The 12,636-nt window shown below is 42.3% G+C and overlaps 1 protein-coding gene across 5 annotated transcripts in view; it reads right to left on the reverse strand.

Moving 5' to 3' along the window:
* LOC134532655 (uncharacterized) overlaps positions 1-12,636 on the reverse strand; it is a 542,884-nt gene that overhangs the window by 82,004 nt on the left and 448,244 nt on the right. For all 5 annotated transcript variants that reach the window (XM_063369314.1, XM_063369313.1, XM_063369312.1 and 2 more), the window contains one exon: positions 12,009-12,142. In XM_063369314.1, coding sequence (XP_063225384.1) covers positions 12,009-12,142 — 134 coding nt within the window. The remainder of the gene's footprint in view (positions 1-12,008; positions 12,143-12,636) is intronic.

Here is a 12,636-nt window from a genome sequence, read left to right on the forward strand (position 1 = left end):
AGTGAGGGGGGGGGAGAGGAGAGGCGCGCGCTCGGACCCGGGCAGCTCCAGTCACGTGTGCAGTCCTCGCCGTCTGCAGGTGTCGACGAGTCTATATACCACTGTCTCGTCAGTCTGTCTGTAGTCTGTAGTCGGCGAAGCGCGAGGATTGCGAGACTCACAGCTGTGACATTTGGAACGTGATTTCCCCAGGGGGTCCGCTTGCACTATTATATATATATATATATATATATATATATATATATATATATATATATATATATATATATTCATCATAGGTTCCTTTTAATATTTTTTTTTAATTTTTAGTGATTTTCGACCATATTTTCCCAACGATCTACAGAGCACCTGCTATTACATTGTTGATGCTTTATTCACCTTTCGTATATTAATCCAGTCTTTATAGTGGCACAATGTTGGTAAAAGAAAATAGTGTATGAATTTAAATGCATTTTAAAGCTGTTGGATCCTGGACGCCGTCCGGTTGTATTGTTTATATAGGTGTATATATATATATATACATACACACACATAAATAGATTTTAAAAATTATGTTTTTTTTTTTTATTCCGTTCCATTCGAGGCGTAGCAGTGGCGGCAGTGCGAGACAGCTCAGCCTGCAGACCGCCGTAGCGAAGCGCGGGTGCATCGGCTAGTCAAGAAGTATTTGTACAAATGTGACTACAGAAGCTGAACTGTACACGTTGCCCAGTTGTGAAAACAACTCGAAATTAATTTCTAGAACGTGTCCTTGACGCCACTGGCCAAACAAAAATTGCTCAATTTTCTTTACAAACACGAAACAGCGCGTAGCTTATATAGTGAAACACGTGCAGATATTGTCCTTGAATGAAACAATTGCCATGAAAAAAATTCTACTTTGGAGGTTAAGCTTGAAGCTCGGTCTTTTTCTGGTCATAACTATCATTTGAAGGCTACTTCTGAAATTTTAACACAATTTGTTTCCTCATATCTGATGTTCTGTCGCGAATAATTTCAACAGATATCCACCAAGTGTAATATAATTGACGCAAAAAAATCGCCCAAGTAATAATGATTAAGAAAACTTGCGCTAATTTTCACACCCATTCCATTACACTTGTGAATATCTGTTGAAAATAGCAGTGACAGAAACACAACTTCAAACAGAGGTATCCTGTTTAAATTTCAGAAGTAGCCCATAGCTATGACTAGAAAACAAAATCGACGTGTCGTGTGTGAGACCAAGACTTCAGATTAAAATTCTTGGAGATCTTGAGACCAGCAAGGTAGTAACAAAGGTACGCACTACGCAACTTTCTGTTCGTGCACAATAAAAAAAAGTGCGTGTATATATTTACGCGTGTTAGCAGTTATATATGGCATAGTAAAAAAAAACTAACTTTAATTTTGAATGCAAATAATCAATATAAATAAAATATTAAAATGACTGGAGTGACATAATTAGGATTTTAAAGTATAAATTCAATCAAATTTTAAAAATCCAATAAATACTCATTATTTGATATTAATTTATACACAAGTGTACAATTAATTATTTTATTTAGTAAATGATAGTGATAACATTAATTACTAATGAAAATAAATAAATATACTGAATTATATTCTAAATTATTAATATGAAATATTTATTATATAATAATGTAATATTTTATAATGGTAATAAATTATATGTTCGGGAACATAACCTCACTTGTATAAATATATCTAGTTTTTTTTTTGTGTAGCCTTTCTTTCATCCTGTGAATATTTCGTTACATGGTGCGCGCACATTGTAAAAATTCACTCTCATTCCTTTTTCAAAAGTTTAATGTACAATTCTTTACAAATCAGGTCGCGAGAATTTTTGGTAACACCGACTATTACATATTTTACAACAAAATCTGTGAAACTTACACAATCAATGTCACACATTAACGTTTATCACAAACATGGTAACGGAGAAGTACTACCAACTTCTAGGCACAAATAAGTAACACTTACGTCTACATTAAATAAAACACACGCGATAAAGTTAACTCCAAATGATACACACTAAAAAACAATATATCAATAAACTAATTCACCCATTAAACAGTTTTAAAGTTACATTGGTCTAAAAACAAAGTAATGTAAAAAAAACTAAAATATGAATTTAGATTTCTAATCATTCTAAGAACTTTACAAAATATCTACCTTTGCATTCTCATTTCATAATGTAAGCATTGCAGGCTTCAATTCTTGAATCTCTTTTGGGCGTAAATTTGTGTTTACAGCACATCCAATAAAATGAACTTTATTTAAATGGTTTCACCAAAATTATCGTGCCATTATTGCAGCAACAGCCAACGATATGACATGGTCATTAAGTGTCTCTGTTTTCGTAATAAATTAATAACACTCCGTGATTCCGTTACTGAACATTTACATCAGTAAAAAAAAAAAAACCAAAAATCAGTAGTAACTTTTGTACATTTTTAGATTATCTTTCAAACAAGTTCTAAAAAAAAAAAAAAGCACACGTGATCAAAGCGATGTATAGAGTATTAATGAATAATCGTGATATGCACGATAGATTCTTTCGTGTCCAAAACGCTGCGAACTGAGGCGTATAGGGATATTGATAGCAACTGTTACGAGAGAGAGCATCCGTGTATCGGACAGAACCCTTGTCCGAGTCCCACAGTCCGAAAGGGGAGATTGGGGCGGGGAGGGAGGGGGGAACATCGCCGGTGGCGTTCATGCCCGTGCATCAGTGAAATAATTACAACAGAAGCCATTGTATTTACCAGCCCGAAACCAATCGCATTACGTTGCTGCCATTCCAAAATAATAACGGCGGAAGAAAAAAAACAAAAAAACAAACACATCTCACTGCCATCAGCTTCGAAACGAACGGAACGGACCGCAACTCAACCAGCAATTCAAATTGCTTCCGGGCGGCAGCTGTTGATGAAACGGCGGTCGTCGGCGCTATGTCCGAGAGCGAGGCGTCCCGCGGACGGGCGGTTGTGCGCCGCCGCGGGGCGGAGTGATACATCGGGGAACAAATAATTAAGACCACCCCTCCGTCCACTGGAAATTATCGACGAGATGCGAGCGACACGCATCCTCTTCCCCTTCCGACGGCGAAACAAGAGTAGTCGTGAAATTCATGTGGGGGGAGGTGTGGAGGGAAAAAATTTGCAGAAGTGAGGGGTAAAAAAAAATTAGGAGATGGAAAGACAAAAAAAAAATCAGTGGGGGGATGCGGGAAGGAAAATCAAGTTAGTTTTAACTACGAACTCTTCGTAATTCGCGCGGAAATTTCCGAACCTCGGTGGCGAAGGGTAAATAAGGCGAGGGGGGGGGGGGGGGGTAACTCGCGAGCGATGAAGGACCCTCGGCGTTATCTCCGGCAGGTCAGACACGGGGCGACAACGGAACGGGAGGGGGAAGGCGAAACGGGAACAGGGGGGGATAAAAAAAAGGGGAACATACAAGGAAAGGGTGGGGGAAAAGACGGGCCGGAGAGATACGCGAGCCGGGATTAATCCGAGGCCGCCCTCTGCGCGGAAAGAGACCGCGGCCCTGAACGATTAGCCTGATGGAGTGAGGGGTTTAGGGTGGGGGGCATAGGGGACGCCTGAAATCTGAATTTAAAACGGCGCATCTGGCTTTAACTCTCACGGACCCGAAAAACCGCGCGCCGTTAATTGTTTCACCCTTCCTTTCTTTCTTTTTTTCCTCTCCCTCCCTTCTCTTCTTTTCAACTCCCCCATACTTCCAGTATTTGTTTTTTTTTAATCGTCCCGAGCGAGAAATAAAAGCAGGCGGCTCGCAGGGGGGTTGCGAATCGCCCGACACAGATTACGCAGGCGAGAGTTACGAGGGGTAGGTGGCGGACACGAGGCGCGCAAGCCATGGATGAAGCTGTCGTCGAGAACTTAAGCACACGCGTTAACAACGCGCTGCCGGCGCACACGCGATTAACTTGAAATGTTTCCGTTCGGCAGTCAGTGGATTTTGCCGCTGTTTCGCTGTCCATGCAGTCAGTCGAGGTGCTCTTGTACGACGCGGAGGATGGCTTGCGCGGGTCGAAATCGAAGAGCCTCCCCTGGTACCACAAATCTTCAACCGCACTTTGTGTTCTGTGTCCAGATAGAGGCAATTCTGTGGTGTTATGTAAGAGAGGGTTAAGTCAAAAACATCAAATTTTAAGAAATGTGGAAGAAAGTCTAATATTATTTTCACGATCAAATATTAGTCGTTATATTATTAATTATTGATATTTTATACAGGCAACACAAAACTACAAACCATATAAAGTGGCAAAAGGCATATCCTTCTAATAATCCTTGACTTTCTTCCACCTCTCTTAAAATTTGATGTTTTTGACTTAACCCTCTCTTCCATAACACCACAGAATTTCTTATCAGCAGTTTAATAAAAAGGTTTGGCAAATATTTTATATATATAATGGTGCCTGACTCTTTTACGCCGAGTTCACTAACTAGCCGTTCATTTCATGGTTTTACACAGCTCGGTAACGTAAAACCTGCATCTATGGTTCGATCTCACACACCATGTATTTTTCCTTTATTTACGTCATTAATATTATTTAAAGGTTAATCATGATATTTTAACACAGTACCTCCCTTGCATTTTTTTTTGTTCTATCACTAATTTTTTCCAAATGATATTCACTATGTGTAATATTATAGGCTTAATGAGTCGCGTAAGTGATAACTACAAACAAACACTCGAGCAACGTTTTATACCTACCCATTATACAGCATGTACATAAAAGAATTTCCAAGTTATAGATTTTAATAGTATATCAACTGCAGGCGTTGTAGAGTTTTGGTTCGAAGTAAAACTAAAGAGTAATTCAACATGTTTTTAGAAAAGAGCATGCGCGAGTACTGCTTTGTTGTTTACTCGCTTGCAGCGCCACCTACGCAAAATGGCGACTCCTGAACGTAAAGGGTTTTGTGTTCTGCAATTTGCTAAGTGTAACCTGTAACTGCAGCCCTCCCATTGGAATCATTTTGTACGAGAGTGGTTGAACGTCGAAGTCCCTGACTGTTGAATTGGTCGTAATGGTCGAGACGACAGATCTCTTATTTCCCTGGCCTCCAAGTTCATCTGACATAACGCCAGGAGATTTTTTTTTCCTCTGGGGCTTTATAAAATATCGTGTAAACGTTCCGCCGCCACCTAATGATTTGCCAGAGTTGAGAGACAGTATTGAAGAGTTTATTGTTCTTATTTACTTCATTCACTCAGGATTTATTAGCCAGTGTGGGAAGAATTGGACTTTAGGTTGTGCACATATTGGACATTAAAAATTAGGTTAGTTTACCTAATTTGATGTATGATTTGTTGTAAATGGTCAAAATTAAACTGTTATAATGTGCCACTGAAAATGGAACAGTTTTTCAAAGATACCGTATTATACTTATTAAATATATTTTGAAGAAAGAAAAAAAATAGTGTCAGAACGAAAGCAAGGACTCTGTCGTGTTGAAATGATTCTTAAATGGTTAGTAAAGACGAGAAAATGTACAATTCGAACGTGACGTGTGAGAAGGGAGGCTCAACGGGAAACCAAGAATTCTACCTGGTGTTGAAGTCAGACCTCTGGCGAGGGGCGTATCGAACAGGCGAGCCGCGGGCGTCGATCTGCGATGGACTGCCGGCGGCCGGCGTCGGGGTAATTGCATTTCGAGGCCGGGCGTCAAGAGGTCTAGGGGTGTGGGGGGGGGGAGGGGGAGGAGACCGCCATGATTGATTAACAGCCCCCGGGGCGGGTCAGGGGCGATCCCAAGTCTTGAAACTCTATCGCGGGCCCCGAGAGAAGAGAGAGAGAAAAAAAAACTGTGCCCATCCGGTGCTCTTGGGTCGTGAGTTTGGTAAAAAAAAAAAAAAAAAGGTGGAAAAGGAGGGGGGGGGGGGGAGGAGGATTCAGGCCCGAAACTTATTCCATTTCGCTGGAAAGTATATCGTCCGGAGAAGACACTTACTACATTACTCTTTTAATTTTTTTTTATTCTCTCTTCCCCCCCCCAACCCCCCTACCCGATTACTCTTGTCTCTCCGCTTTACCGCACACGGATAGTGTTTTACTACCTCTGGTTTTGAGATAAATGGCGAGAGGAACCTCGTTACACTCGTAGTTCTGTAACTGGCTCTCCGCGCATGGCAAAACGTTTAAGAAGTTTCATCTGTGTTACTGCATCTCTTTGGTAACCAATATAAAACATTCCGTACTACAAAAAGGCTTTTATTCCCTGTGGTTTTCATCAAACAGCACAACACAAAGACGATGAACAAAAAAATAATTCTCTAGTAGTTTAAGGACTCTAAAGTTTGCATGATGAACAGAAAAAAAAATTAGCAGATATACTTGCGAAAAACGAGCAATATGCAGCTAGTTTTATAGGAGGAAAGTCTCTTATCAAAGTTCGACGCAGTCGTATGCCCCAGTGATACATTATTTAAGGCAAATATGTCTCAAGATACGATGATACACCCCATGATAGTCCTCGATGAGGAATTTGGTGACATCCCTCAAGTACCTACTTGATATTTTCTTGGAAAAAAAGATTTCGCATTTGATTGATAATCACTCCCACGACGCAGGAGATACGAGAACTATCAGCAGTCTTGAAAAAAAAAAGGCAAAGGTGGAACTTTATGTAAAAGTACATAGGCTTCAGGCCACAGGGCCTCCAAGAATATAAATTGCTTTTGAACAAAATGAGTCACCGACTAAGAGTTCATAAATTTCAGTCACCCCTGGGTGTCGGTATTGACCCTTTAACTTAAGAGATGTCAAGTTTCCAGGAAAGTATTTTTTTTTTAAATTTTACAATGAGCTAGACTTTGACAAAAAAAACACAAATAAACTTTATCAACATTTTTCTACAGACAGAACAAAATTTAAAAAAAACTCACATTTTGTTATTTATTTACCACCCAATAGCTCGCTTAACATTCGCGAGTTGGGTAGGACCCACGCTACCCTCTACCTCAACCGATAGGAACAAAACATCTGTGGTTTAAACAGAATCTGCCAATCTGTAGAAAATAAATTATTTTATCAAGTATAACGCCTATAAACCTTTCTTAAATAGTGTAATTCTATGTCTCAGCTCTACGCTTTACCCATGCCAAATTAGCGAGACACGTTAGCCATCATGATCTCCAAGTATGAGGGGGGCGGGGATGTAATTCGTTCTCGTTGTGACTATAGCATATTATAATTGCAATACGCATGATTCACTATTTCTGAGCCAACAAGTGAGACATCTTGCGGACACGCTGAGCGAAGTGTATTTTTAACATTTTACTTCGGCTGATTTGGACTGGTTTTCTCTGTTTGTGTATTCATATTTCTTTTTCATGCTTATGGTTTCTCTATGACGTGCAGTTAAAACCAGCACTGGCGTTAAATCCACGAAAATCTTTTAAATCAAGCTTCCCGAATGCAAGAATCATTCAGAGAACGTTAGAAGTGAAACTTCATACTTCAAAAATACCTCTTGAACGACAAATAAAAAAAGTAAATAATTAACCTCAAATAAAAAAACTAATCAATAAACTGACACAATGAAGGTTCACAATTGCAATAGACATGACGAAAAAACCTGTTGTTTAAACAGTCGACTTTAATTCATTCCCCCCCCCCCCCCCCAATTTCCCGTCGAACATCGTATTCCCGAGTGTTGCACTTTTAGTTACGCTCTTATGAATAGAGACCTGCAAAATTCGCGGATTCATTGACCTCTAGGATAGACTCCACAGTCCTTTAAATACTCGCGGAAATGACACCTGTTCATTGGCTACTGACGCGTGAGACGTCTCAACAAGGCTGTCCGTAATTCGGCACTTTCTTGGTTTAGTGTTTTCCCATTGGCTCACAGTTCTCCGGATAAAATGTGAGCCAATCGCAGAAGCGGTACGAAGGTATAGTTGTTTTGATGCTAGCCTATCGCGAAATGAATCCGCGAATTTTGCATGTCTACTTATGAAGCATCTCCCAGACTTGAACCACCGGCTGTGAAGGAAATTCAACCTTCAGAAGCCTATGTTCCGGAACACACGACGGGAGTCGTGTGACGTGATGCGCACGGGGAAGGCACCGAGTTAGCGGGGAACCTGTTGGCAGGACTCTCGCTCCGGCGCGCATCCGCTCCGGGATAACCATTGATCCCTGATTCAATTTCCTGGATGCGCCGGCGTCGATTTACGACGGCGAACCTCGGGCCGCCTGAATACTATCCCCTCCTTCCACCCGCCCTTCCGCCGCCCGGGGCGAGATTCCACCCTTGTGCTCGTGCCTCAGGCATCCTTGTTTCGATTTGCACTTAAGTAAACAACCTTCCCCTCCCCCGCCCTTCAAGCCCGCCCCCCTCCACCCTTTATCATGAATGGACCGCCGGCCCGGTGCCCAGATATCAGCGGCACTTAGGACAATGGACCCGGGTTATCTCGCCCATCCGTATCCGGAACTGGCGACGCCGAAGGAACCTTAGTAGGGCAGGGGGAGGGGAGGGGGAAAGAAAGGAAATCAGGGAGACACCGGTTCCTCTTCGGTATCTGGAAACAGCGCTGTGCAGTAAAGCCACGCTTTAAGATGGCTCGCTGATACATACCCAATCTCGAAGAGTCCCGAGATGTGTGGTATTCGAATGAAATTATTTTTCAGTATGGAACTTGTATTCTCAACAAACGAAACAAAAATTTTCCGCTGTTTAAATACAAATTATTTCAGTTTATTGGTGGGGGATGATATATTTTTTAAGGCCGTACAGCTACGCTAAACACAAACTGAACGCTTAGAGAATAATCATGACTCAATAGGACAGGTTAAATTTTAATTATGAACATTTGTCAGCACTTTTACGAACAGCTAATGACATGTAGAATGTCTTTGGCACCAAAATGTGTTCCAGAACACAAAATGCAAAGCTTGCGTATTGTAACAACCATAGAAATTGTCCTAAATTAGAAAAATAAATAAATTAAAATGCAATAATTAAAGGCGTCTACAGAAAAAAAAAACACACGATTTAAAAACTCCGACTGCTGTCTGTTTACGAAAAACCTGTAATAATACGCTGAGGGCGGATGAGCAGTTCCGTTTCCGTATTTCGTTTCTAAACATAATTGTTAAAAAAAAAGTGAAAATGGCTATAACGAGTTTAGACATGAAACGCTTGATATATCCGAAGGCCTTGCATTACACTTTTATCTTCATTCCTCCGCCATTCAGTCTCGTAGTTGCCCGATGCAAGACGAGAAGACTGCGCTCTAGTTTTAAGAGCTTTGCGCCTAGAGGCGATACCGCACTAGAAGCACCAGCGAGCGTCACCCTTCCAACACAAATACACCCCTGGCTAGGCGGGCCCCATGCGTGAAGAAGACCTGGAGCCGGGGACGCACCACAACGCCGAAATTCACTAACGCCGAAAACTGTCATTCCAGAACTGCCACAAAGGTTATGTTAGGTTAGACTAGGTTACACTAGGTTAGGATAGGCTAGGTGAAGTTAGGTTAGACTAGGTTAGGTTAGACTAGGTTAGGATAGGCTAGGTGAAGTTAGGTTAGGTTATATTATGCTAGGTTAGGTTAGGTTAGGTTAGGTTAGGTTTGATTGTGGTATTTCGGCGTTAAGGTACATTTAAGAAACACACACAAATTCATTCAGTTGTTATTTCGGCGTTGTGGTACACATCAATTTTCTAGCTGTCGGCGTTGTGGTGAATTTTGACATTCGGCGTTATGGTATTTCGGCCTTGTGGTAACGACCCCCTGGAGCCAACGGTAAACTTCTAGAACCGGTGCGGGTAGTGCCGGCGAGGAACACGCCATCTCACACGAGAAGTAGCCCCCCCCCCCCCCCCCAAGCGAGTGTGTCCGACGCGGCGGCTATACCGCTCGGGCAAACAAGAGACCCAGCCGCGGGGTCGCGTGCCCCGGGGGTCTGGATCGATGCCCGCCGCGGGCAGCGTCCAGGCGACGGGCGGTCTGCCCCTCCCCCCCATCCAAACGTCACTCGCTCGCCCGACGTCAAGCGACGGCAGACCGCCGCGCCGTCACGATCGCACTTCCCCTTGCACGGCCGATATCGATTATAAGGGCTTTTCCATTTCAACTGAAGGATCGTTTTGAAAACGCTTGAAAACACATATTTTTGCTATATATAGGCTATAGAATTAGCATAAAACACAAAAAAAACTTTAAAGAAAAAAATAACCCTCACATGCCTAGTGACACGCCAGGTCTCTCGAAAAAATTTGACTATTTGTGGTGAATCTGGATATTAGTGTTATTTAATCCACTTCGACAAATTATTACCAAACTATGAAGCTAAGCTTTCATTTATTACAATTCTTTAGATATTATACGCCATTGCACTATTTTCCATGGAAAAACTATAAGAATGCAAATTAAAAACATAAACGCAACAGAGAACTAAGTGACTCACGCCCGTCTTTCATCAGACTCTGGAAGATACCTGGTGATTTCCGTGCCAAAGTAGTGGTGGCGGGTGAAAACTACAATCGGCGAGGCGCATTGGTGTTGCAAGAAACCCACGAAGCGATCTCAAGTTAGTCTTTGCGTGACAGTCTGTGTACGACCAAGAAGTCATAAATGACAGTTGTGATGACCGTATGGTTCGAGATCCAACCAGAAGAGGTAACTATAGGTCATTCCAGAAAAAAAACACTTCTGTACTCTAGTTACCAATTTTCTCTAAGATAAAAATGATCACGAAACGGGACAACTTTTCCTAGTTGGAGCAGTTTTAAGGCGTGCCATAAGGTTGTTGAACCACCTTAAGATTTATATTTAACTCAGACGAAAAACATTTCTATGGATGACTTACACACACCACCCAAGGCTATTATACGGAACAAATCCACTACTTCTTGCTTCTTGTCCTTTGCGCCGAGACCACGTATGTGGAATTGTGTTGTGCACAACGTTTCAGCATTCCTCGTTGCAGCCATCTTCAAGGGCGAATTACAAAAGTTTACAGTTGCAAATCGCCCTTGAAGATGGCTGCAACGAGGCATGGCGACACATCGGGCACACCATCATGTCAACAGACGTGGCCTCGACCCCTAGAAGCCAAGAAGTAGTTACTGACTTATAGTCACGAAAGCTTGTGATCTATTCTGAGGAGTTTCTGTGCGGAAGCGAGTGTTTTTATTAAAATATGTCCATATCGTGACACTGTTAATTTGGTCGCTTTATTTATTTACTTGTACCCACTGACATACATGCCCTAAGAACGCACTTGGTCAGGATTGCTACACGTAAACATTTGTTTTTAATTTTTTCGGGTCCAACAGTCCACAGTATGTGGTTATGACTTTTTTTTGTGTTAACATGTAGATCAATCCCACCCTCACTCATCCCGACGATGTTCAAGATGGCTGCCACTAGGGGACGATTTTTCCATTCCACCTCTCCCGTCAGTCCTGTTTAATTTGATACCCCGGGTTTCCTACACTGATAGAAAGGTTTGTTTGTCTCAACAAAATATTTGTTTGTATATGGCGAAATAAATATATTTTGTTAATTCAAACAAATATTCTGTAGCAGGAAAGATTCTGTTGACCCAACAAAATTATTTTGTCAACTCAAATGTACATTTGATTAGGTGTAACAAATTAGTTTTGTTACTTACCGAGTTTGGTTAAACTAACAAAATATTTTGTTCCACCAAGTAAATAATTTTTTTCGCCATGTGTAAACAAGTATTTGTTTGGTTCAAACAAACCTTTTTTTCTCTGTGTAACACCGACAGCATCCAAGACGGCTGCTCAATCATATGAAGACTTTTTCTATTTTACCCCTCTGGACAGATCAGCTATTTTGGTACCGTGAATGGCACAACGGGCCCCTACACCCCCTCCAAGATGGCTGCCGCCGGCAGACTGCATCGCCGTAGACGTCAGTGGACCGCAGGTGGGACAAGGGCGGAGCGCACGGACCGGAGACTTGGACGCTAGTACAGGAGAGTAACCTCTCACCTGGAGAACTCGCGCTGCAGCGCCGCCAGCCGCGCGCGGCAGCGCTCTGCCTCGGCGGCCGAGTCGCGCAGGCGCACTTCAGTGTCGAGGCGCAGGCGTCTCTCCCGGTCCACATCCCGCTGCAGCACCTCCCGCTGCAACAACACGCGAGCCCTCCTTGCAGCCGGCCGTTGACAACAACTCGTGCAGCGTGAACATTAGCGGGGAGCTGGATTGTTGCCCCTTGGATGGGCAGCCCTTCAGGATTTTTCTGACAGTGGTTAGTTTAGGTTGGGTTAGGTTAGGTTAGGTCACTTTACAAACTACACTCTAAAAAAAATGTTGTACTTTTACAAGGGAAATTCTTGGAAACCCTGTTGCCAAGGACATTTCTTGCAAAACTACAAGGCAGATCCTTGCAAAATCGCACATGGTACAAAGCTCTGCCTTGTAGTTTTACAAGTAATATCCTTGGCAACAGGGTTTCCAAGGATTTTCCTAGTAAAATATACAAAAATTTCTTTCAGTGTAACCACTGTCAGAAAAATCCTGAAGGCCTGCCCATCCAAGTGGCAACTATTCAGACGAACTTTCAAAAACAGTACTGTCAGAAAAATCCTGAAGGGCTGCCCTTCCAAGGGGCAAGTTT

Source organism: Bacillus rossius, chromosome 6 (genome assembly GCF_032445375.1).
Source record: "Bacillus rossius redtenbacheri isolate Brsri chromosome 6, Brsri_v3, whole genome shotgun sequence".
Taxonomy (NCBI): domain Eukaryota; kingdom Metazoa; phylum Arthropoda; class Insecta; order Phasmatodea; family Bacillidae; genus Bacillus; species Bacillus rossius.